Below are 27,909 nucleotides of genomic sequence, written 5' to 3' on the forward strand. Positions count from 1 at the left end.
ATGAATGCCAATGGTTGGGCAAGAATGATTGTCATTCAGAGTCCCATTGCTGATCTTGTTCTTTTATGCCAATCAATTGATGTTAATTTTAAATGTACAGATGACTAATCACGGTATCAGATACTCTGTTTGTTGCGGATGAGAGGAGTTGAATGCCGGCCGTGGCGCCCCACGTAATATTCGGCACTTCGTATCTTACCTCCTTACTTTGACCTTATACTGAGGAGCACCATATCAAGCTGTACCGTGCTGTGTGTGGTTAGGATTGGCGTCCCACGTGTTAGGTAAGTTTGACTTGCCGGCTGTCGATGAACTTATAGTGGGATCAGTGTCTAGGTAGCGAGGAAACGTATACATACAGTATATCTCACGGTATATAAAATCAAAATAAATGTGGTTGTTTGTTTTATCACCTATATAAAAAATGAGTATCTATAGGTGATAATACAAACAACCACATTTATTTAGATTTTATATACCGTGAGATCTATGTATACGTTTCCACTACATATCTATACAGTTCTGGATTTATACATTTTTTCTGTACACTTTTGAATGAATTTAGAACTTTTGTTATATTGATATAAGACAAAAGATGATGAAGGGACATTGCATACAAGAAAACGCATCAGTAAAAAAAAAAAAAAAAAGCATTAAAATCGCAACTGAAAGGTATAATAAATTATCACCAAATAATGAGAAAAATACTCAATTAAGCAAGAAGAGACTATAGCTCTATGTATTCTAGACATGAGGTATCGCAGCAATTGAAAAAATTGTTACAAAACAATGAAAACGAATGAAAACAAATGAATGGGAAAATATAGATCCATGCCATTTTTTGCATTCAACTTGTGGGCATGACACAACACAGCAAGTAACTATTTAAGAGGGTACGGTGTAATAGTCAGTTAAGCCACTGATGAAGGAGTAGGTCTATATTCCGAAATGCGTCTCGTAAATTACAAGCTATAAACAATTACCCCCGATATAAGGACACAAGTACCATGTCCCTAATTTGGAGTAATATGAAGTGCTTCGCATCTACTTTCCTCGCTACCTAGACGCTGATCCCACTATAAGTTCTCTCTTGATACATGCTCCTCACTATAAGGACAAAAGTAAGGAGGTAAGATACAAAGTGCCAAATATTACGTGGGACGCCACGGTCGGCATTCAACTCCTCTCGTCCGCAACAAACAGTGAGTATCTGATACCGTGATTATCCATCTGTACATTGAAAATTAACATCAATTGATTGGCATGAAAGAACAAGATCAGCAATGGGACTATCTTAATGACAATCATTCTTGCCCAACCATCGGCATTCATAGTGATATTGTGGGATACTTCTGCGATAATAAAGGACATTTATGAAGTTCAACGCGATTTATTAATACAACACAGGACGTACATTAACAGCATGTATAACCATCTTTTTTTGCCAGTTATATCGAGAGCACAAGTTTATACTAATGAAGGGAGAATCTTTCAGCCTTGTCTAATCTGCTGTAAGGAATATATAGGAATTTTTATAGCCCAAATAGTGGTCACTTTGGCTACTACACCCATCATAATAGCCCCTGCACGTGATTAAACAGGCTGAATTAGTAAAGTCTCTATTCCAAACCTGTGCATTTTAGATATTTGAAGACACAAGTAAACATTTGCATTTTCTAGTGTTTTTAATATTTTTTTTTATATATTTTTATTTGTATTTTACCCTACGTTTCTTGTCTAATAAATTCATATTTCAACTCTCATAGTGGTCCCAAATAGTGAGTGCCTATTAATCTTTTGATATCACCCTACAGAAACTGCCCTTACCAAAGTGACGAATAACCTCCTGACAGGCAAATGCAACAGTAAATACTCTATTCATTCTCTCGAATCTCTCTGCAGCATTTGATACCATAGACCACCAATTCTTACTCAGCATGCTCCAATCTATTGGTCTTAGGCCTCATGCACACAGGCGTACCGTGTTTTGCGGTCTGCAAATTGCGGATCCACAATACACGGATATCAGCTGTATGCATTCCGCTTTTCTTGCGGAATAGGAGGTCTGGCCCTCAATAGACCAGTACTATCCTTGTCCATGATACGGACAAGAATAGGACATTCTATTAATTTACATTTTTTTTAGAGGGGCCGCGGAACAGAGGTACAGATGCTGACAACACACGGTGTGGAATCCACATCTTTTGCGGCCCCATTGTAGTGAATGGGTCCTTAGCTCGGATGTGGACCCAGACAACGTTCATGTGCATGAGGCCTTATGGACACTGCTCTCTCCTTGTTTTACTATCTCTCTTGCCGCTCTTTCAATGTGCCATTTGTTGGCTGTACTTCTCCTCTTTCTTTTGATGTTGGGATTCCTTAGGGTTCAGCCCTAGGTCCCATCCTCTTGTCTCTCTACACAGCCCTTATTGGACAGTAGATTTGGTTTTTAGTACCATCTCTGCTGATTCCACCCAACTTTACACTGACATCACTCCTGCTGTATTACAGAACACCAGTGACTACCTGCTGTCTCTTAACATTATCCTCTATCAGTAACTTAAACTTTGAAAAACAGAACTATTTGTGTTTTCTCCATCTACAAACCTACCTAAGGCTACTTTCACACTAGCGTTCGATCGGATCCGTTCTGAACGGATCCGATCGTAATAATGCAGACGGAGGCTCCGTTCAGAACGGATCCGTCTGCATTATATTAGCATATAAAAGCTAAGTGTGAAAATAGCCTCGGACGGATCCGTCCAGACTTTCAATGTAAAGTCAATGGGGGACGGATCCGCTTGAAGATTGAGCCATATTGTGGCATCTTCAAACGGATCCGTCCCCATTGACTTACATTGTAAGTCTGGACGGATCCGCACGCCTCCGCACGGCCAGGCGGACACCCGAACGCTGCAAGCAGCGTTCAGCTGTCCGCCTGTCCATGCGGAGGCGAGCGGAGCGGAGGCTGAACGCCGCCAGACTGATGCAGTCTGAGCGGATCCGCTCCATTCAGACTGCATCAGGGCTGGACGGTTGCGTTCGGGTCCGCTCGTGAGCCCCTTCAAACGGAGCTCACGAGCGGACACCCGAACGCTAGTGTGAAAGCAGCCTAATCCTGATATTTCTCTCCGTGTGTGGCACTACCATAATGCCTCATGTTTGACACTGATCTTTCATTCCTCCCCTATATTCAGTCATTCACCCACTCATACCACTTGTACCTCAAAACATCTGTAGCATTTACTCTATTGTAGAAACAACAAAAACTCTCATTGTTGCCCTGATCTATTCTTGTCTTGATTACTGTGACTCATTTTTAATTGGTCCCCCCCCCCCCTCACAAATCTTTTTAATCTACCTTGAATACAGCAGCCAGACTCAGCTATCTGTGTAACCGCTACTCGAATGCCTCCACCCTGGGTCAGTCATTGCACTAGTTGCTCATACAGTATAGGACTTAAAAGCTATGTACACCTTTGGAGGCAATTTTTGTTTGATTTCATTTTACTAATTTTTGGCTAAAAATCATATTTGTAATTGGCCTTTTAAAAATATTGAGCCGTTCTGTAGCAAAGGGTTAACTGCTTTTGTAATTGTGTGACTGGTACTTTCACTTTCACTTTGTTCCGGTCATCTAATAAACCTCTACTTAGAGGTCATAAACACTTATTTAAAGAGGACCTTTCATCAGTTTAGCCTTAGTCTAATTATGGTCTTACCTTATAGGGCCCCCCACTGATGCAATGGCATTTAAAAAAAAAAGACCCCCCCCCCTTCCCGTTCGTTCGCTGTTGGCCCTGTTGATTTCGGCGCCTTATATTATAATGAGCCGACTCTGTTATACTAGGTGGAGACTCGCAGTTTCACTGGGGGCGGTTCTCTTCTCCCTGGCTGTGAGCGCATCCAATCAAAGCGCACCGCTCTTAGCCAGGGAGGAGTTTGGAGGTCAAATGGGGGTCGGAGGTCTAATGGGGGTCTGGAGGTCTAATGAAGGTCTTATCTGATGTCTGATATTGGGGCGGGGTCTGACATTGAGGTCTAATGGGGGTCTGATATGGGATCTGACAGAGGTCTAAAGGGTCTGAGATAGGGGGGTCTCATCTGGGGTTTGATATGGTGGTCTGATCTGAAAGGTAAGGGGGTATTTTTTTGCACTGGCGCACTATCTGTGTGGTACCAGTATTTTCAGGGGGGCTGTTTCTTCATACTACTATTGGGGATTGGGGGGGGGGCAGAATGGGGTTTTGAAAAGGTGAGAAGGATGATGGAAAAGTAGGAAAGTATGATGTCTGTTTGTTAAACTCTGCAGAGATGAGGCCTGGCTGAAAGAAGTCACCATGGCAGTCTGGTCTGAAGGAGAAGATGAGGAAAGAGAATATCTACTTCAGAGGAGACACCACTGGATGTAAGAGGTATGTGCGCTGTATGACCCTGATGCGGTATGTAATGTTTTCCAAGCATGTCTTTAAAGGGGTTGTCCACTTTATTTTTCGTACGAGCGCTACCTTCTCTGCTCTGTTCACCTGCTCGCCACTGCAATTGCTACGGTTAGCAGGTTAACAGAGCAGAGAAAGCAGCTCTCATATCAGCACTGCCCTCTCTTTAAACAGCTGATCTCCCGGCACCCTTGCCGGTCTGATATTAATGACCTATCTTTAGGATAGGTCATTAGTAGTAAAAAGAGGACAACCCCTTTAACAGTAGGACTAGAGGGAATGGGTTAGGTTGAGAATGGGTTAGGTTACGCCCCTGATCACAGCTATGTACAGAAAAAACCTCCATATTTTTAATAAAGAGAAATTGAAAACAAATGATTTTTTAGCTCAAAATTAGTACAATGCAGTAATTTTAAAAAATGCCCCCAAAGGTGTACATAGCCTTTAATTTAAACCTCTCACTGTTATTCACAAAGCTCTCCACAGTGCTGCACCTCCCTATATCTCTGCGCTCATCTCTACCACCGTATACCCGCTGTACGCGCTACAAACAATTTAAGACTAACATCCACCATAATCTTACTCTCTCACTCTCGTCTCCAAGACTTCTCTTGAGCAGCCTGTACCCGTTCTCTAGAATACCCTACCCCAAGCAATTAGGTTAATTCCCAAAATACACAGTTTTAGGTGCCTCCTAAAAACAAATCTTTAGGATAGTCTATCGCATCCCCTAATCTAACTCTTTTTCCATTTACCCCCCCCCAACCTCATCCTTCAGAATCTGACCTGTCATCCAACAGTATCCACTACACCCCATGCACTCAGAAGCACTACATTCTCCTGGTGACTGGCGCTCATGCAGCTTTATATCTACTGACCTATTTTGTTAAGATGGCTGAACCATTGTACAAAACAAGCATTTTTAACTTTTTGTGTTTTCTGTTTTAATTGTTGACTTGTTTTTTGCTATGCACTGTATGATTTGGTTTCTACATGAACCCCCTCTGATTGTAAAACACTGCAGAATATACTGGTGCTATATAAATAAAGATTATTATTAGAAAGATATCTTGAATTAAACAGATTTATGTTACACTGCAGTTAAAAATAGGAAACCAAATTATGTCAGATTTATATATAATGAATCAATAAGTTTCAATATTGATCAATAGTTCATAAAGATCAAGTACATATGTAATGTGACAGCAAAAAAACTGTCCTCTTTGGAGTGATGATTCATTTTACAGACTTAGTCAATTGTATAACATGTGATGGAGCAAATTGCAGTGATTTTTGTTTACATGTTGGTATGAATGGCACCAGTGAAATGCACAATTCAGGATCCATGTTATTACTTGTGCCAGTTGTATTCATATATCTCAGCTGATGACATATATAACATAGCAGGACAAAAATACACGGCATGCAGAAAGGCATGAGCTGATCACAACTAATGCTACCGCATGTAAAACTGCTCCCATTGAAAACTATGGGTTTAATTTTATCATCAGTTTTTTGTATTATGCCATAGGGAAACATGGTCACCCAGAAATGTGAATCACAGTTATAGAGATTTTCCAGCTGAGTAAAGATTTTTAAAAATGGCTTAGAATGGCATAACATAGCATGACATAGAGTGTCATGCTCACCTTACTGGTCCTCTGCCACTCTGGTTACGATTATTGTCTAATTCTCACTCCTTCTCAATATGGACAAGTGACCACTGCAGCCAAAGGTGGGGGTCAAACCTCCTTTGCAATGTGATGACAGTTCCCATGTAGTTTAACAGAACACTTGCCAAATACCATTAACTGAAAGACTTGAAATTAATGGTCAACTGAAAATGATACTTGTACTCACCTTGATTAACTTCTGCGAACATTGGATGCCCATGATCTCCTGGGTTGCTATATGATGCTAGGGTATTAGGTCTTTCCAGATCATATGTCCCCAGAAATTCTGCTATACGGTCAGTGTTCTTATTTAGTTGTGGCTGCCATCCTTGAGCTAAATTACTGGGAGATGGACTTTGCCCCTTAGCCATATTTCTGTAGTTGGCATCTGAAATTGCGCCAGAATCAAGTTGTTCATCCTCTTGTGGAAACAAGGATTCATCGTTCTCTTCTGGAAAACTTCGCATCATCTTTATTCTAGATTACAAATACATTTTTATATATTTTTATCAAAGCATGAAAGCATTTAATCAGGATGTCAAAGAATAAAATCACTCTTTGAAACAGAACATAAACTTTTGGCAACATTTATTTACTATGGCAATACCATTTACCTGGACAATATTTGTGTTATGGCCGGTACCAAGACCTTACAGCTAAAGGACCTCTACTCCTTTCATCTGTCAGTTTGCAGGTGATGAACAGCACACAGCTAATTTCAAAGGTCCCTGTATAGGGATCTGGCTAAAACATTGGCAATTATCTTCCACAAACTGTTAAGGTGGCCTCCAACTATTCCAGTGGTGGCAGTGTTGATATAAGATGGGGGAGCACACCCACATTAAAAGAACACAGCTACTCTGAAATTGAGGAGAGCTGCCGCTCCAATGTAGTACTGCTCTATCTGTCCAGAGAGAGAGCAGGAGAGATAATCTTGGTCCAAGTGTAGTGGTACGAACTGGCCACTAAATTCAGGTGAGTCCGATGCATCATAAGCTTTATGGAGAAAGCAGCGCATATAAGATGACCCACATTGCATGCCAGTCGCCTACCAAGGCAAGTGGACAACCTGAGCATGCACCCTGTATAAAAGTAGTACAAGGAATCATGTCTGATTTGGCAGGTAACAGACGTGTGGCGCAGAGTGGAGGGAAGAGGAGTACCCTTCCACTAGGGAGAGGGAGGAGTAGTGACCCCTACCTCACCTAGCACTAGCACCTGGCTGCCCTGATGTCCCTAGATGGGCTGCTAATCCGTACACCGATCACGTGCCTCGTCCCTGGCTTACCCTGAAATAAGCCCTAGTTAGTGAGTAGGGCGATGGGAGCACTAGTCCTCACCACTGACACCTAGGGTAACAACAGGGAAAGGAAAAACGGGACAAACACCACACACCCGAAGGGAGACAACAAACAGGAGTGAACCAGAGATCCGACAGCACCAGTTCCAACAGCGCCACAGCAACTCCAACTCCACCAGAGATCAGAATAGAAGATCTGGAACGAAGGTCTATATCTGGCAACAACGAAGGCAGAAAGGAAGAATATATAGTAACATAGACACATAGAATGTGTCGGCAGATAACCATTTAGCCCATCTAGTCTGCCCAATATGTAGCTGGGATTGGTTGTCAGAGAACAGCTGAAAGGAAAATCTACAGATTCCTAAATGAGACATAAAGGATCGCAAACCTAAGCAGGAAAACCTGGACCGGAATCCATTCCCACCACTAGGTCATGGAGCTATCTCTTGAGAAACCAAGCGAGTAGCCACCCGCTGCGACCTTCTTACCCCAGGCACAACAGGGTCATCGATAGGTCGTGACACCCTTGTGACACAGGGGCTCCATGATCTGTGCATCCCTAGGCCAGGGCTGTAGCAAAGACTGTAGTAAAGACAAGACTTTGGACCAGGCCCAGAAAAGGCTGCATACCAGGCTGACTAGGACATGGAATGGGACATCAGCACAGGTGTAGTGACCAGAAAGTTGCCACAGGTGCAAGCTGCAGCCTCAGTGGCTCTATAGTAATGACATCCAGCGACGTGACCACAGTAACAGGTGAGACCTGGGTCCCCTGCTGCTGGGCTGAAGAGAAGCTAACACCCTGGTCCAAGCATCAGTCCTTTGGGAACACTGAAGCAGTAGCAGTAAAACCCAGGCAGCTGTTAGAGACTGTGAGTGAGAGGAAACCCCTGAGCTGGGCACCTGGGGTCTGAATCCTAACAATCACCTTTGGAGCAGGGAGGTTCCCCTCGGAATTATTAGAGAGAATTATATGGTATGAGGGCACGTAAGTGTGCATTTTACTGTGTAGGGACACTTAATAGGGCATTATACAGTAGTGTGCGGGTGCACATGCTGGCCATTATACTGCGTGGGGCACATAAGTGGTCATTATACTGTGTAGGGACACTTAATAGGGCATTATACAGTAGTGTGCGGGTGCACATGCTGGCCATTATACTGCGTGGGGCACATAAGTGGTCATTATACTGTGTAGGGACACTTAATAGGGCATTATACAGTAGTGTGCGGGTGCACATGCTGGCCATTATACTGTATGGGCTCACATAAGATGGAATTATACTGTGTGGATGTCATTATATTGTTTGAGTGCAGGGTCATTATATTTTTGGAGTGCACATAAGTGGCCATTATACTGTATGGCTGCACATAAGTGGGCATTATACTATGTAGGGGCACATATTGGGTCCTTATACAGTACTGTGTGGGGACACATAAGGGCTATTACACTGTGTGAGCCTACATAAGAGGAAATTATATTGTGTGGGTGCATATAAAGGTACTTTCACACTAGTGGAAGGACGGATCCGACAGGCTGTTCACCCTGTCGGATCCGTCCTGCTGCTATTTCGCCGGACCGCCGCTCCGTCCCCATTGACTATAATGGGGATAGGGACGGAGCTCCGAAGCAGCACGGCAGTTCACGGCGAAAGGCCGCCGAACTAAAAGTACTGCATGTCCGACTTTTTAGTCCGGCGGCCTCTCGCCATGCACTGCCGTGCTGCGCCGGAGCTCCGCCCCCGTCCCCATTATAGTCAATGGGGATGGAGCGGTGGTCCGGCAGCAAGGTAAAATAGTGTGAAATTACCCTAAGGGAGCATTATACAGTGAGGGGGCATTATACTGCATGTAAAAATATTGCATAGAATAAAATGCATTTTATTTTAAAACCGACTGGAAAAATGTAAAAAGAAAAATGGAAAGTATAAAGAAACTATGGGTCACATAACACCTGTGTTGTCATGCCCTCATAGCCACACCCCCTTTTTACCCACATAAACCTGGTTGGTATTTTTTGTTGAGAGGGTGGCAACCCTAGCTGGGACCCACGTACACTGTACCACGCACAGGCAAAGAGCAAACCCCTTATATAAGTATGTGAGGGCCCACCAGAGCGATTAGCTTGGGGGACTCATGGGGGCAATGACCCCCATATTTTAGGTCAGTTACTATGCAGTATATGTTTTCTGCCCCCCCCCTTGCTTTTCCCGCTCTTATTTTACAGGTAATTTACCTCAAAGAAGAAGAATTCAGTTGGAGCTGGTTTTGTTGATATTGTAAATTCTGTATGGCAACTGGAGAGGAGCTTCTAATTGGTTGCTGCCCTGTTGCTGGGGGAGAATCCCAGCTCTGTGATTTGCCCCTGCCTGCAAGGCGGGAAATTTGTACCCTTTATATCCCCAGGTTCGCCGCTACCTCAGGGCAGTCGCCGCGGATCTGGACAGCGCACCAGGATGGAGGATTTACTGCGCCAGCTGATCGGGAGAGCGGAGTCTGCCGGCGGAGAAGAATGGCTGAGAACCTGCCTGATGATGCCGCCGTCTCGCCTACCGCCGCCATCGCCTCAGAGGTTCGCCGTCGCCGCCGCTCCTGATGTCGGCTGAAGAAAGGAGGGAGCCGGAAGACGGAGGAGCCATCCCGGAGCTGTGTACAGAGGAGCCATCTGCTGACCAGTGTCAGGGGGAGGAGTTGTCTGCGCTGCCTCGCAAAAGAGCTCGTAAAACCAGGAGCGCTTATACTCCTCCCCCTCCGAAGGCTGGACGCCGGCGCAGCAGCAGAGCAGAGACTGTGGCCTCTGGCCAGAGCCGAAGGTCCTCCAGGAGCGTCGAGTCAAGAGGACAGAGCGGCGTTCCGCTCTGTACAGCAGGTCCCAGTACCAGCAGGGGGCAGCGTCATCGGCAAGCGACGATTCCAGAGCCACGTCATCAACAAGCAGCGGTGCCGGTGAGACGTCATCAGCAAGCTGCCAGTGAAGGAGTATCAGCGCAGGCTTGCGCTTCACAAGGTTTTCAGCAGGAGGATTTAGGGCTACCTGTTGAGAGGCTCCCACCTCATGTGGTTGAGCTGGCTCCAGGCCCCTCAAGTAAATCTTCTCTACAGTCAGCTGCAGCCTCTGGACCAGCCCAGGAGGGACACCCTGTTGGTGAGATTCTCAATGTTTTGTCTGTGTCTGACTCAGCGTTGGTAGCTGGTCTGGTTAAGCTGCTAGTGGAAACTACTGGCAGGCGAAAGGTTAATTCAGCTTCAGATGTCTGGAGCTCTAAGTCTGATCAGGTCAGTCTGCCTAGTGTTGAGAGTGGCAGTGTGTTACCTAATGTTGAAAAAGGTACTGGTGTGAAGGAAATTTGTTTTAAGGAAGCTTTAGCTTGTGAGGTTTCACCGCTTGGTTTTCATTTAAGTAATATTATCAAAGAGCGAATTTGGAGAATGGAATATGTAGAGTTAATGTCATTATTACCGTCTTCAAAAGATCAGGTTGTTAAGAAGGAGGATAGAGTGGATGAGGAAAGAAAGCGTTTTCTTCCCAGGTCTTTTAATAACTGGCTGCAAGCCTTTTGTATTTATTCCGCAGTACTGGGTGAAAAGCATCCTGAGCTTTGTTCAGGACTTTTTCAGCATCTGGATATAATTATAGAAGCATACCGAAATTTTGGCGGGATGGCTTGGTTTCAGTATGACGAGACATTCCGTCAGAAGCTAGCGGTACACCCGTCTCTTAAGTGGGGGGTGAAGGATATTGGTCTGTGGGTGAATTTGATGTTACCCCAGAAATCGGTTCCAGTTAGGTCATCTAATCCTTCACAAACCACTATGAGAAAAGGGGTGTGTTTTGCCTTTAACGAGGCCACTTGTAAATGGGCAAGTAACTGTCGTTTTAAGCATGAGTGTTCCTTTTGTGGAGGTACCCATCCCATGTCTCGCTGTTTCAAAAGGAACTCCCTATCTGGCCAGCAGCAACCAAATACCAGGGAGCTCGTTTCTAAAAGCATTGAGTCCTGTGAGGTTAGCAGAAATGCGACCATGGCTCGTCCATTATCCAGATCGTCAGAAAGCTGAGATGCTTTTTAAAGGGTTTCAGTATGGCTTTGAGGTGCCACAGTTTCAGGGTGTTGGTTGCTGCTGGGTTGAAAATCTGAAATCAGTTTCCTTACATAAAGAGGTAGTTAGGAATAAGTTGCAGAAAGAGCTTGATTTGGATAGAATTGCTGGCCCCTTTTTAGAACCTCCTTTTGAGAACTTTAGGCTTTCTCCTTTGGGCGTTGTGCCAAAGAAAGAGCCTGGGGATTTTAGAATTATCCATCACCTGTCGTATCCTGAAAAAAGCTCTTTAAATGACATGGTGGATAAGTCAAAAGCCTCAGTTGTCTATGCCTCTTTTGATAATGCGTTGGCGCTGTTGCGGTCTTTTGGTAAGGGAGCATTGTTAGCAAAGGCGGACATTAAGTCAGCTTTCCGTTTATTGCCAGTTTTGCCTTCAGGTTTTAATTCCTTAGGTTTTCATTTTGATGGTTATTTTTATTTTGATAAATGTCTCCCAATGGGTTTTTCTCTGTCTTGTTATTATTTTGAAGCCTTTTCATCGTTCATTCAGTGGGTTGTTGAGTTTGATATTAAAAGGGGAGGTGTTTTACATTATTTAGATGACTTCTTGTTTATTGGATTTCCTGATTCTAATCTATGTTCTGAATTGTTAGTCAGATTTTTAGACATTTGTTCTTGCTTTGGTATTCCTGTAGCAGCAGAAAAAACAGTTCTTCCTTGTTTATGTTTAGAATTTTTAGGGATTGTCATTGATGCTGAGAATATGGTGTTTAGGCTGCCAGTAGAGAAGATAGTTAAAATCAGGTCTTTATTAATTTCTTTGTTAGGTAAGAGGAAGTGTAGTTTGAGGGAAATGCAGTCTTTGTTAGGATATTTGAATTTTGCTAGTAGAGTTATTCCTATAGGGAGGGTTTTTTGTAGGCGTCTTTATTTTTCCACTAGGGGTTTAGTGTCTCCAAATTCTCATATTAGATTGACAAGATGTCTGAAAGAAGATATGTCTGTCTGGCTGGAATTTTTGCAGGACTTCAATGGCTCTAGCTGTTGGCAGGAAGAATTTGTGGAATCGGATGCCTTGGGCCTGTTTACAGACGCAGCTGGAAGCTGTGGCTATGGGGCATTTTGGAGTGGAAAGTGGTCAGCGGAAAAGTGGCCGTCATCATGGGTGTGCAATGGTTTCACAAAAAATGTCGTTTTATTGGAACTTTTTCCAGTAATTGTTGCAATTGTGTTATGGGGTCGTGATTATAGGAATAAAAGGATATTGTTACATTCAGATAATAAAGGGGTTTGTTTTGCCATCAATACTCTTTCTTCAAAATCCGATGTAGTAGTTAAACTATTGAGGCATTTGGTTCTTTTTTGTATGCAGTATAATATATGGATTAAAGCTAAATATATAATAGGTTCGTCAAATGTTGTAGCTGATGCATTATCTCGTTTTCAGTTTTTGAAGTTCCGGGAAGTAGCGCCGGAAGCGGAGATGGAAGGGAATCCGTGCCCTCGTCATCTTTGGGATTTGATATGGGACTAATTTGTGATTCTATTAAGCACTCTCTGGCCCCAAGAACATGGGCAGCATATGCTGCTGCATGGCAGGATTGGTTGAATTTTGTTAATTCAGTTACAGGTAGTGTTAATGTTAATGAGTTGGGTTATGGGTTGCTTTTTGTTGCTAGTTTATTTAAAAAGAATTTGTCTCCTTCATCGATCGCTAGGATGGTATCAGGGGTTTCCTTTTTTCAAAAATTATATGGTAACCAGCCATTGTCATCTCATTTTCAAGTTAAGCAGATGCTTAAGGGTTATAGGAGAGGCCTGCCGAACATAGATAGTAGGAGGCCAATTTCTATTCCTTTATTGGGATCGCTATGTAACACGCTGCCTAAAGTTTGTTTTGATACTTTTGAGTCTTTGCTTTTCCGTACTGCTTTCGTGTTAGCATTCTTTGCAGCTTTAAGAATTAGCGAGTTAGTTGCGGCCAGTCGTAGAGTGTGTTCTGGTTTGGATTTTTCTGATGTATCTTTAAAAGGTGATGTAGTGGAAATTTTTCTTAGAAGGTCAAAGACTGATCAATACGGGAGAGGTAGACTAATTAAATTGAATGTTTGGGAAGGTTCGGAATTATGTCCAGTTAGTGTAGTAAGGTCTTGGCTGGAGGTTCGCCCAGCGCTGAGCGGCCCATTTTTAGTTCATAGAGATTGTTCTCCGCTCACTAAATTCCAATTTAGTTCAGTATTGAAAAAATGTCTGTCTTTTTTTGAATCTTGGGTCTTGTAAGATATCTTCTCACTCCTTTAGAATTGGTGCCGCTACTGAGGCGGCACGGGCAGGGTTGGATGAGTCAATTGTCAGGAGAATTGGGCGTTGGGACTCTCATCGGGTTAAGTTATATGTTAGGCCAGATTTAATTTTATCAGTCTGAATGTTTTTCTGTTTTTGCAGGTAGTCATATTGTGGTCTGGATTGTGGGCCACTCCTTTATTTTTTGGGCTCAGAAGCGAGCGGAGAAGAGAATATATTCTGAGAACCTATCGTTTGATTCAGCTGACCTGCATGTTTTTTGGTGGGGTGTTAGAGGGTTGGGTTGGAAGCGTGTACTGTCAGAAATTCGTAAACTTTTATTGAAATGGCCGGTCCCCAATCTTCTTGTGCTTCACCTGGGTGGTAATGACATAGGGAGACTGAAAACGTGTGAATTGTTATGGGTTATGAAGAGGGATTTGTCGTTGTTGCAATGTATGCTCCCTTTTACTACTCTGGTTTTTTCTGAAATAGTCCCTCGTCTCATATGGTCAGGTAAGGAAGGTATTTTTCTTGAGAAAATACGCAAACGGGTGAATAGGGCGTTAGCGAAATTTCTTCCTTTGGTGGGTGGGTTTAGTTATAGACATATAGATCTGGAGGGCTTCGTGCCTGGGCTCTACAGATCGGACAATGTCCATCTTTCTGATGTTGGGATTGATGTTTTTAATTTAGGTCTTCAAAATATAATAGAGAAATGGCTGCGGTGCTTTGGGGGGCCTCGCCTATGCTAGGCTTGGCTTGTGGGGCTGTATCGCTCAGCTGATGCTGAGTGGATCTTGGTCTATATGGATGGTTTTTAATTGGTATTTATTGTTATGGTTATGGTTTTGATTATTAATTAATTTATTAAATTATTTATTGGTTTTAATCTTGGTTACCCTTAATAAAGCACTTCGGCCATTTCTATTCCATTAAGAAAAAGTTGTCAGTGTTTTTATTTAGCTTAATCACAATATGAGGGAGGAAGAGTGGGTCATTTGCCTCCATGTGAGGGCCCACCAGAGCGATTAGCTTGGGGGACTCATGGGGGCAATGACCCCCATATTTTAGGTCAGTTACTATGCAGTATATGTTTTCTGCCCCCCCCCCCCTTGCTTTTCCCGCTCTTATTTTACAGGTAATTTACCTCAAAGAAGAAGAATTCAGTTGGAGCTGGTTTTGTTGATATTGTAAATTCTGTATGGCAACTGGAGAGGAGCTTCTAATTGGTTGCTGCCCTGTTGCTGGGGGAGAATCCCAGCTCTGTGATTTGCCCCTGCCTGCAAGGCGGGAAATTTGTACCCTTTATATCCCCAGGTTCGCCGCTACCTCAGGGCAGTCGCCGCGGATCTGGACAGCGCCCGCCCTCCCACCCCTTTAATTTTGTGCTATCTGTCGCTGTGCTTTATTAGAGGGGCTGTATCGCTCAGCTGATGCTGAGTGGATCTTGGTCTATATGGATGGTTTTTAATTGGTATTTATTGTTATGGTTATGGTTTTGATTATTAATTAATTTATTAAATTATTTATTGGTTTTAATCTTGGTTACCCTTAATAAAGCACTTCGGCCATTTCTATTCCATTAAGAAAAAGTTGTCAGTGTTTTTATTTAGCTTAATCACAATATGAGGGAGGAAGAGTGGGTCATTTGCCTCCATGGATGTGCTGAAGGAGGCAGGCAAGCACTGGTCTCTGTCACCTGTTCTCTGAGAACTGTCATGGCTTGGGGACATAAAGCCAATTATCTGAACTTTAGACTTGTACGCTCAGGCCTGTCAGGAGCTAAAGGGTTTAACCCCTTACCAACTCCTATTTATGCCACTGTTACTAGAATTATTATACGAGCTCAAATGTTAATAAACATAATCTTTAGAAATATCACTAAATCTGCACGTCAGCACTGCTGACTAACCCCTGCCAGACTGTCCCTAAATACGTGAAGAAGTTGCTTTCACTGGACCTATACACATTATATAGAGACAGGTGCAGTAATTCAGCATTTGACCTATATAATCAATGCCCTTACCTTTGTAAAAAGAGTCTCCTGATCTTTTTACCTAAAGAAACATACAATCTGCTGATGCTGCGTAGGTCAGGAGTCAGAACCAGGAAGAGGAACTAGTTTCAATATGCAAATCTTCTTTCAGTCCCCTCCTCCCTATGAGGTATGAAGGACTGGATCCCTCAAGGAATACCAGTGCTTTGTGGTTAGTCTCGTCATTCTACGTTACATTCGACAGTATAAACCCTGTGGAATCCCAATGGCTAAGCTGTTGTATGTCAGAAAAGAAGGTGCAATATTACCACATTACCTATTGGCCCAAGCCATCCACTGTAGTACAGAAACGCTGCATGGCCCAATGTTTTGTCGGGTCATGGCATAGTTTTGATGCTGGATGTCAACTAGGACCAGACACAAAAATGTGGCACGCAGCGTTTGTTTGTCCAGCACTTTTAGGCCAAGGACGTTAAACCAGTGCTGTATATGCTCCGGACCCAGCCTTAGGCCTTCATGCCTCCCAAGCGTCCCCCTTTTGGAGGGACAGTCCCTCTTTTTGACCCAAGTCCCTCTGTCCCTCTTTGATGCTTAAATTCCCCTCTTTTTGACCTGGGGAATTAAAGGGATTATCAAATTTCTCAAACAGCCCCCCTATGTGCTGAGCCCCTCACAGGTAATATACTTACCCCGCTCCTGATCCCCGCACCGCTGCTGCTGCTTCTCCTGGTACACGGATGAAAACATCCGGTGTCGCGGGGGAGCAGCCAATGGCAGGGACAGGAATGAGCCTCCCTAGTGTCACCCACAATGCTACAGAGCCTCGTCCCCGTCCCCGCCTGCTATTGGCTGCTCCCCCCCTGACACCGGATGTTTTCATCCGTGTACCAGGAGAAGCAGCAGCGGCGGTGCGGGGAGCCAGGAGCAGGGTAAGTATATTACCTGTGAGGGGTCCGGCACATCGGACGGCTGTTTGAGAAATTGGATAACCCCTTTAATGCATAAATGTGAATTAATAAATTTAATTACTAAATTTGACTAAACTATCTGTATGGTTTCTACCTGTATATTAGACCATGACTTCATAACTTCATTAAAATACCTATAATCCGATTATTTATGTGCTAATATTTAAATGGATATTGAAGTACAAGGAAAAAAAATTGTCCCAGGGTCTCCACCTGCTGTAAAAAAAAATAAAGGAACCTAACCGATCCCCAGCTGCAGCAGTTCTGACGGAGTCAATAATTATGCTTTGGGGGGAGTTAGAGGCGTGGCCTAGTATGAAAAAACTGCCGCGATGCGAGCCGCTCATATTGTCCCTCTTTGTTATTTTCGGGAGTTGGGAGGTATGGGCCTGTATTACACCAACACACAAATTGCTGGCCAGTTGTAGTCTATGAGCCATGGCCGACTTGTTTTAACAAAGTCTCATCTGTCAGACAAACACCAATTGCAAATGTCAAGGGGCTGTGGCAGGTTTTCAAGTTATTCTCTATACACTGGACAGGAGATAACTGATTGGTGGGGGTCCGACTGCAGGCACCCTCACTGATCTTGAGAACAGGGGTCCCGTTCCCCATCCTGATGGAGCAGCAGGTCATACATGCCATTCATTCAATGTACAGCACAAGGCTGATGCCAACATAGCTCAATGCATTGATAAAAATTATATTTATAGCAGCAGCATGATTTGACATGAAGCATGAGGAGGGTTTGGTGAGCCTACATTGCCATCTAGTGGCTGCATCAGGCTACTGTGGACTTTCAAGCTATTTGAATAACTGATAGAAATGTGCCCACCTGTTTTAATGAAATCACATTATGATCTATATGATAAAAAAAACAACAACAACCAAACAATCCCTTATTTTATATTATATCCTATATCACACACAATTGGTAGGGTATCTTAATAAAAATTGACTACTGAAATATTTATCATAGATGTGCATTGAAAAAATGTAATATTTATCTGTATGGATTTAGATTTGGTAAAAGGTCAACAACTATTCCTATAGTTTAAAAGCGGAGGTTAAAAAAAAATCTTACACATTTAACTAAAGCTGCATTGTTAAAGGTAGAGATGAGCGAATCGAAGCTGACAAAGTGGAATTTATTCTAAATTTTAGGAAAAATTGGATTCGCACCGAATGCGGATTTCCTCACGCTTTGTGGTAAAGAATCAAATTTTTTCCTAAAATGGCGGCTGCACGTGTAAGGACATGGAGAAAGGAACTCTGGGAAGGCGGGATCACCCATACTGACATGCATGCAGCCAATGAGCAGCCAGCCCTGTGATGTCACAGCCTTATAAGAAGCCTCAGCCATCTTGGATTCTGCCATTTACCAGCGTACTTAGTGCAGGGAGAGACCTCTGCAGGCGCTAGGGACAGTGATAGAAAAATCATCATTGTGCAAAAATAAAAAACAACGATTTACAAGTGCAGGGAAAGATTATTCAAGGCGTTGAGAAAGGACAGGGAGGAATAATTCCACAGCATTTCTGTTGAAAAGGGTTCAGTCGGGGAGGTGACAGCCTGGGTAATAGGAACATTCCTATTACACCTTGCTGGGGATCCAAATTGCCATTATACAGCTCTGTAATTCCAGCAAATCGTTCTTCTTATTGGGGTGCAAGTGCTGTTTAACCACCTCAGCTCCCCTAGCTTAAACACCCTTAATGACCAGACCACTTTTTACAATTCTGCACTACACTACTTTCACAATTTATTGCTCGGTCATGCAACTTACCACCCAAATGAATTTTACCTCCTTTTCCTCTCACTAATAGAGCTTTCATTTGGTGGTATTTCATTGCTGCTGACATTTTAACTTTTTTTGTTATTAATTTACCGAAATTTTTGCAAAAAATGACATTTTTCACTTTCAGTTGTAATTTTTTTTTAAAAAACAACATCTATATATAAATTTTTCTCTAAATTTATTGTTCTACATGTCTTTGATAAAAAAAAACAATGTTTGGGTAAAAAAAAATGGTTTGGGTACAAGTTATAGCGTTTACAAACTATGGTACAAAATGTGAATTTCCGCTTTTTGAAGCAGCTCTGACTTTCTGAGCACCTGTCATGTTTCCTGAGGTTCTACAATGCCCAGACAGTAGAAAAACCCCACAAATAATCCCATTTGGGAAAGTAGACACCCTAAGGTATTTGCTGATGGGCATAGTGAGTTCATAGAACTTTTTATTTTCTGTCACAAGTTAGCGGAAAATGATGATTTATTTTTTTTCTTACAAAGTCTCATATTTTACTAACTTGTGACAAAAAATAAAAACTTCCATGAACTCACTATGCCCATCACGAAATACCTTGGGGTGTCTTCTTTCCAAAATGGGGTCACTTGTGGGGTAGTTATACTGCCCTGGCATTTTAGGGGCCCTAATGTGTGAGAAGTAGTTTGAAATCCAAATGTGTAAAAAATGCCCTGTGAAATCCTAAAGGTGCTCTTTGGGATGTGGGCCCCTTTGCCCACCTAGGCTGCAAAAAAGTGTCACACATCTGGTATCGCCGTACTCAGGAGAAGTTGGGCAATGTGTTTTGGGGTGTCATTTTACATATACCCATGCTGGGTGAGATAAATATCTCGGTCAAATTCCAACTTTGTATAAAAAAATGGGAAAAGTTGTCTTTTGGTGAGATCTTTTTCTCACCCAGCATGGGTATATGTAAAATGACACCCCAAAACACATTGCCCAACTTCTCCTGAGTACAGCGATACCACATGTGTGACACTTTTATGAAGCCTAGGTGGGCAAAGGGGCCCACATTCAAAAGAAGCACCTTTAGGATTTCACAGGGCATTTTTTACACATTTTGATTTCAAACTACTTCTCACGCATTAGGGCCCCTAAAATGCCAGGGCAGTATAACTAACCCACAAGTGACCCCATTTTGGAAAGAAGACACCCCAAGGTATTTCGTGATGGGCGTAGTGACTTCATGGAAGTTTTTATTTTTTGGCACAAGTTAGTGGAATATGAGACTTTGTAAGAAAAAAATAAATAAAAAATTATCATTTTCCGCTAACTTGTGAGAAAAAATAAATAAATTCTAGGAACTCGCCATGCCCCTCACGGAATACCTTGGGGTGTCTTCTTTCCAAAATGGGGTCACTTGTGAGGAAGTTATACTGCCCTGGCATTTTAGGGGCCCTAATGCGTGAGAAGTAGTTTGAAATCAAAATGTGTAAAAAATGCCCTTTGAAATCCTGTAGGTGCTCTTTGGAATGTGGGCCCCTTTGCCCACCTAGGCTGCAAAAAAGTGTCACACATGTGGTATTGCCGTACTCAGAAGAAGTAGGGCAATGTGTTTTGGGGTGTCTTTTTACATATACCCATGCTGGGTGAGAGAAATATCTCTGCAAAAGACAACTTTTCCCATTTTTTTTTTATACAAAGTTGGCATTTGACCAAGATATTTATCTCACCCAGCATGGGTATATGTAAAATGACATACCAAAACACATTGCCCAACTTCTCCTGAGTACGGCGATACCACGTGTGTGACACTTTTTTGCAAAGGGGCCCAAATTCCTTTTAGGAGGGCATTTTTAGACATTTGGATCCCAGACTTCTTCTCACGCTTTAGGGCCCCTATAATGCTAGGGCAGTATAAATACCCCACATGTGACCCTATTTTGGAAAGAAGACACCCCAAGGTATTCAATGAGGGGCATGGCGAGTTCAGATTTTTGTTTTGTTTTGGCACAAGTTAGCAGAAATTGTTTTTTTTGTTTTGTTTTTTTTTTCTCACAAAGTCTCCCTTTCCACTAACTTGGGACAAAAATGTCAATCTTTCATGGACTCAATATGCCCCTCAGCGAATACCTTGGGGTGTCTTATTTCCAAAATGGGGTCATTTGTGGGGTGTTTGTACTGCCCTGGCATTTGAGGGTCTCCGCAATCATTACATGTATGGCCAGCATTAGGAGTTTCTGCTATTCTCCTTATATTAAGCATACGGGTAATGAGATATTTTTTTTTTTCGTTCAGCCTCTGGGCTGAAAGAAATAATGAACGGCACATATTTCTTCATTCACATCGATCAATGTGGATGAAAAAATCTCTGCCAAAAAAAAAAGGAGGGGAAAGGCGTCTGCCAGGACATAGGAGCTCCGCCCAACATCCATACCCACTTAGCTCGTATGCCCTGGCAAACCCGATTTCTCCATTCACATCAATCGATGTGGATGAATAAATCATTGTCGGGATTTTTGTATTTTTTTTTATATACAAAGTGTTTGCCAAAGCATATGAACACCGCCGCCCCCTCAGCTCATATGCCTCGGCAAACGTATCTTTTACTGCAGAGGAGAAATCTCGTCTTGCAGCGCCGCATACACCGACTTTTGTGTAATCTGACAGCAGCGCAATGCTTCTGTCAGAATGCACATCAGTGCTGCAGCTAGTCGATCGGTTGGTCCACCTGGAAGGTAAAAAAAGCAAAAGAAAAAACCAGTCCGCAACGCAATAAATTTATTAACTTTATAATAGCATTTGAACGGAACATATAAACTTTATTTAACTTTTTGAACAGAACGTTAACTTTTTTGCTTACCGGTGATTTTTTGGGGTTTGTTTATTTTTTTACCTTTATAGGACAAACCTCTCCTTCCCCATGGGACAATGTGCAAAGCGCAAATCGCCCAGAGATGTGGTGAAGTACATTATGCACTTTGTCCCAGGTGAAAGGAGAGGTTTGCAGCAGCTGTGTGAATGGGCCCTTATAGCCCTGTGTGCCTGTCCTGTGAGATGCAATCCCTATGCTAAGTGTACCTGTGTGTGGTACTTCTGAAAACACTCCCCTAAGCATAGGGCAGGGTGGTCAGGGCAGTCAGGACAGAAATAGCGGGTGTCACGCCTTATTCCACTCCTGCTACAGACACAACATCTTTTTCGGGGTGACGGTTGGGTTGAGGTACCGGCAATGACATTGGGGAAATGTCGCTCGTGTAGACGACTCACTACACTGGTGGTTGGGGCCACGGAACCTCCTGGATACAGGAGGTTCTCGATGATCTCTTCCTGAAATTTGAGTAGGATCCTGTTCTCCCAGCCTTACTGTAGAGAACAAAACTATTATATACAGCCAATTGAATCAAATATACAGACACCTTCTTATACCAGCGTCTGGTGCATCAGGAAACTAAATAAGGAGCCAACATCCCGTCATTGAAGTCCACCCCTCCCATGAGCGAATTATAGTCGTGGACACAGAGGGGCTTTTTAATGACACTGGTTGCTCATTCTATTTGTATCGTCGTGTCTGCGTGAATGGTGGAGAGCATGTAAACGTCACGCTTGTCTCTCCATTTCACCTCGAGCAGTTCTTCGTTACACAAGGCAGCCCTCTCCCCCCTTGCAAGACGGGTGGTAACGAGCCGTTGGGGGAAGCCCCGGCAACTAGGTCGCTCAGTGCCACAGCAGCCAATCTGTTATAGGAACAAATGCCTGAAGAGGGGCACACTTGTGTAGAAATTGTCCACATAAAGTTGGTACCCCTTGCCAAACCTGCTCCCCAGGTAGTCAGGGCAACCGACCGGCTCCAGGGTCTGATATTTACCCTCATAGATCCGAAATTTGTGGGTATAGCCTGTGGCCCTTTCACATAGCTTATACAATTTGACCCCATACCGGGCGCGCTTGCTTGGGATGTATTGTTTGAAGCCAAGGCGCCCGGTAAAATGTATAAGGGACTCGTCTATGCAGATGTTTTGCTCAGGGGTATACAAATCTGCAAATTTGTTGTTGAAGTGGTCTATGAGGGGCCGAATTTTGTGGAGCCGGTCAAAAGCTGGGTGGCCTCTGGGACGGGAGGTGGTGTTGTCGCTAAAGTGCAGGAAACGCAGGATGGCCTCAAATCGTGCCCTGGACATGGCAGCAGAGAACATGGGCATGTGATGAATTGGGTTCGTGGACCAATATGACGGCAATTGGACGGGTTTCCACCGGAAAGGCTGGGCATAATAGCTTCCTGGGTTGGCGGCTATAAATTGAGTGGCATACCGATTTGTTTCTGCCACGACTATGTCCAAGAGCTCCGCAGTAAAGAAGAGCTCAAAAAATCCCAGTGCCGAACCGATCTGAGCTGTCTCAACCTGAACTCCAGACTGGGCGGTGAAAGGGGGAACTAATGGTGCAGCTGAAGTTGGGGACTGCCAATGAGGGTTTGCCAGCACCTCAGGGACTCTAGGGGCTCTACGGGCCTGTCTGTGCGGTGGCTGCGACGGGGTAACTACTGCACATGCCACCGTACCAGCTTCAACTGTCCTTCTGGTGCTCGCCACTTCACTATGTTGTACTGCAGTGCTGGTACTAGGTCCAGGGTGGGCTGCGCTGCTGGTGTATGCCTCACCACGTAATCCGACAGCGCCAGCCCCACTCTGCTGCTCTTGAAGCGGATCCTGCGCAACCTGTGGTGTAGCAACACGGGGCCGGGTACGCCTGGTGCTATCAGGGACCTCAACCTCCTCGTCCGAACTTTGTGTCAGACTGCCACTGCTTTCTACAGGTTCATATTCTGACCCGCTGGATTCGTCAGATGAGGGTTCCCATTCCTCATCTGACTGGGTCAGAAGCCTGTAGGCCTCTTCAGAAGAATACCCCTTATTTGACATTTGGACTACTAAATTTAGGGGGCATTCCCTGAGACTACCCAAGAAAAAAAAAAAAGCCTGTCTTACAAATGGGAGACTAGCGAAGTACCGGAAGCCGCTGCGATTAATAAAAAATATCAAAACAGATTTTTTTATCGCCGCAACGCTTGTGAAGTGATTGTGCAGTGAAAAAAAATAATAATAATTTTTTGTCACTGCGGCGGGGCGGGTGTGGGTGAACGCACGTGTGGGCGACCGATCAGGCCTGATCGGGCAAACACTGCGTTTTGGGTGGAGGGCGAACTAAGGTGACACTAATACTATTATAAATCTGACTGTGATCAGTTTTGATCACTTACAGATACTATAAAAGTACAAATGCTGATTAGCGATACGCTAATCAGCGACTGCGGTGAGGTGGGCTGGGCGCTAAACGATCGCTAACTACCTAACCAAGGGGCCTAAACTATCCTAAAACCTAACAGTCAATACCAGTGGAAAAAAAAAAAGTGACAGTTTACACTTATCACTTTTTCCCTAGGTGATTGACAGGGGCGATCAAGGGGTTAATTGGGGTGATCTGGGGCTATGTGTGGTGTTTGGTGTGTACTCACTGTGATGTCTGCTCCTCTGCTGGAACCAACCGACCAAAAGGACCAGCAGAGGAGCAGAGAAGCCATGTTATATGGCTTGTGATTTGTTTTTTTGAAAATCATCAGCCTGCCAGCCACAATCATGATCTAACTTTTGCCGGCCCGCGATGCGCATGCGCGGGACGGCTGTGAGCGTCATCTCGCGTCTCTGCCTGAGACAGCCGCCTCCGGACCGCAATCCTGCGTTAGGCGGGCCGGAGGCGGTTAATACAGGCATTAACAGGGTTTATTACAAGGCAATTTTTCTACGTCTTATTTGCCCTTGTGCTGTGCAGTTATCTGTAGTAAAGGCTTTTGTGGGGTGTTTAGCAGAAAAAGAAAAAATATATTTGCCACTCAGCGGTGCAGTTATTTCTTTTAAAGCCTTTTGTGATGTGTATTAGCGCAAAAAGAAAAATAATTTGCCCCTCAGTGGTGCAGTTATTTCTTGTACAGTCTTTTGTGACGTGCAGGGGCGTAGCTAGAACTGACTGGGCCCCACAGCAAATTTTTGTACTGGGCCCCTCCCAAACTTAATGGACGCACTCATACACGCACTCACTACATACATGGACGCACTCATACACGCACTCACTACATACATGGACGCACTCATACACGCACTCGCCACATACATGGACGCACTCACCACATACATGGACGCACTCATACACGCACTCACTACATACATGGACGCACTCATACACGCATTCACAACATACATGGACGCACTCACCACATACATGGACGCACTCACTACATACATGGACGCACTCATACACGCACTCGCCACATACATGGACACACTCATACACGCACTCGCCACATACATGGACACACTCATACACGCACTCGCCACATACATGGACGCACTCGCCACATACATGGACGCACTCATACACGCACTCACTACATACATGGACGCACTTATACATGCATTCACAACATACATGGACGCACTCACCACATACATGGACGCACTCATACACGCACTCACTACATACATGGACGCACTCATACACGCATTCACCACATACATGGATGCACTCATACACGTACTCACCATATACATGGACGCACTCATACAGGCACTTACCATATACATGGACGCACTCATACACGCATTCACCACATACATGGACACACTCATACAGGCACTCACAACATACATGGACTCACTCATACAGGCACTCACCACATACATGGACGCACTCATACACGCACTCACCACATAAATGGACGCACTCATACAGGAACTCACTACATACATGGACGCACGTATACAGGCACTCACCACATACATGGAGGCACTCATACACTCACTACATACATGGACGCACTCATACAGGCACTCACCACATACATGGACAGACTCACATACGCACTCACCACATATATGGACATATATACTATATATATATATATATATATATATATATATATACACACACATTACATACACATGAACTTACAAGTAGTTATACACCTATTTCTACAGACAGACACTATTTCTACAGACAGACACTTACCTTTCCTGTAGACAGCTGATGTTTGGTCCTCACAGGCAGCCTGGAGAAGTAGGTGCCATCACCCCTCTGTGCCATCCAGTGACAGCAGTAGTAGTGAGTCACTGATTGTGAGCCGGTTCCTCTCTGGCCCGCCGCCCTCAGACTAGTTCAGACTGGTTTTGGGCGGCCCAGCCGCAGTCAGAAAGAATCAGATTTACTTAGATAGCGCCTCTGACTGGCGCCAGTGCGGCCGGCGGGACCAGTCTCCCTCCATAGTCCCACCCCCAGTCCCTCCTCCCCACAGCAGGACAGGTACCAACCCCCCCCCCGGCCTGGCCCCGCCCCCTCCACCACCTGAGTCCGCCTCCTACTAACTAGAGGGACTGGGTGGGAGGACTCAGGAGGCGGACTCAGGTGGTGGAGGGGGCGGGGAAATTCATTCCTTTCCTGCACTGCGGTCTGCGGGCGGCGCTGGTGCCAGCCTGGCTCCGCCTCCGCTACGCCCCGTTCTGGCCCCCTCCACCGCATCCGCCGGCCTACCTCATGTTCTCCAGACCGAGCCGCGGACCGCCCGCGCCCCGCCCACTACACTTGGCGGGCGGTCGGGCCTGGCTGCTGGCTGCCTGTGTGAGTGAGTGCTGTAATGTATTAAAGAAATAAAAATAAAATTTATGCGGTCCGGACAGGCGGGGCCCCATAGCCACTGCTATGGTTGCTATGGCGATCCCTACGCCACTGGTGACGTGTATTAGCGCAAAAAGAAATAATATATTTGCCGCTCAGTGGTGTAGTTATCTGTAGTAATAGCTTTTGTCGGGTGTTTTAGTATAAAAAGAAAAATATATATTTGCCGCTCAGCGGTGCAGTTATTTCTTGTTAAGCCTTTTGTGACATGTATTAGCACAAAAAATATATATATTTTCCGCTCAGCGGTGCAGTTATTTCTTGTTAAGCCTTTTGTGATGTGTATTAGCGCAAAAGGAAAAAATATATTTGCCGCTCTGCGGTGCAGTAATCTGTAGTAAAGGCTTTTGTGGGATTTTTTTGCGCAAAAAGAAAAAATATATTTGCCCCTCAGCGGTGCAGTTGTTTCTTTTAAAGCCTTTTGTGACGTGTTTTAGTGCAAAAAGAAAAAATATATTTGCCGCTCTGCGGTGCAGTAATCTGTAGTAAAGGCTTTTGTGACGTGTATTAGCGCAAAAAAATATATATATTTGCCGCTCAGCAGTGCAGTTATTTCTTGTTAAGCCTTTTGTCATGTGTATTAGCGCAATAAGAAAAAATATATTTGCCACTCAGCGGTGCAGTTATTTCTTTTAATGCCTTTTGTGACATGTATTTGCACAAAAAGAAAAAATATATTTGCCGCTCAGCAGTGCAGTTATTTCTTTTAAAGCCTTTTGTGACGTATATTTGCTCAAAAAGAAAAAAATATATTTGCTGCTCTGCGGTGCAGTAATCTGTAGTAAAGTCTTTTGTGAAGTGTTTTGGCACAAAAAGAAAAAGTATATTTGCCGCTCAGCGGTGCAGTAATCTGTGGTAAAGCCCTTTTTGTGGTGTGGACCGAATTGCGTAGTGGTGAAATTATTTATGTGAAACAGGTTTTTTGGGGGAAACTTCTTAGGTGGTTGTACACCTCCTTTTGTAGAATGGACCAAATTACTGAGTGGTGAAATTCTTTCTGTGAAACGGGCTTTATTTTGGAAATTTCATGGGTGATTGTAGACTTTCTTCTGTATGAACCGAACTCCATTATCCTTTAATTGGTGAAATTTTATATTTCAAACATGTTTTTTTAGGAAAACCTCCTTTTGCTGTATGGGCCGAATTACATAGTGGTGACATTTTTTATGTCAAACATGGTTTCTTAGGTAAAATGTATGGGTGATTGTAAACCTCCTTTTGCGGAATTGACTGAATTACTGTCATGGAACCATGAACCAGACGTACAACAAGAGATAAGTGGAAAATAAGAAGGTTTTATTGAAGAGCAAGCCGTAAGCAAAGTCCGAACGGATGGCTAAACCGAAGCAGGGTCTTGCGGAGACAGAGGTCAGGAACCAGAAGGGTAGTCAGACGAAGCCAGGAACAGGAACCAACGGGGTAGTCAGACGAAGCCGGAATCAGGAACCAACGGGGTAGTCAGACGAAGCCGGAATCAGGAACCAACGGGGTAGTCAGACGAGGCCAGGATCAGAAACCAGAAGCAGCAGCAGTCTTGGAAGCATGTGAACACAGGAGGACCAAGCAAGGAACTGAAGCCACAGACCTCCTATATATATGAGCTGGGCATCCAGCTCCTCCCAGTGGGAAGGAGGAGCCGCAGGGTGGGAGGCTACAAGAAAACCCAGAAACCAAGATGGCCGCCAGCACATGTCAAACGAAGGGAACAGCAAGGAGGTAAGACCATG

General features: G+C 44.1%; 1 protein-coding gene across 2 annotated transcripts in view; it reads right to left on the reverse strand.

The window, feature by feature from the left end:
* Positions 1-15,893, reverse strand: part of TRAF3IP2 (TRAF3 interacting protein 2) — a 36,661-nt gene extending 20,768 nt beyond the window's left edge. For both annotated transcript variants that reach the window (XM_044289762.1, XM_044289761.1), the window contains exons 1-2: positions 15,772-15,893; positions 6,300-6,589 (exon numbers count right to left, since the gene is read on the reverse strand). In XM_044289762.1, coding sequence (XP_044145697.1) covers positions 6,300-6,582 — 283 coding nt within the window. In that variant the 5' untranslated portion in view covers positions 6,583-6,589; positions 15,772-15,893. The remainder of the gene's footprint in view (positions 1-6,299; positions 6,590-15,771) is intronic.
* Positions 15,894-27,909: the final 12,016 nt, after the last annotated feature.

The sequence above is a fragment of the Bufo gargarizans genome, chromosome 4 (genome assembly GCF_014858855.1).
Source record: "Bufo gargarizans isolate SCDJY-AF-19 chromosome 4, ASM1485885v1, whole genome shotgun sequence".
NCBI classification, from domain to species: Eukaryota; Metazoa; Chordata; class Amphibia; order Anura; family Bufonidae; genus Bufo; species Bufo gargarizans.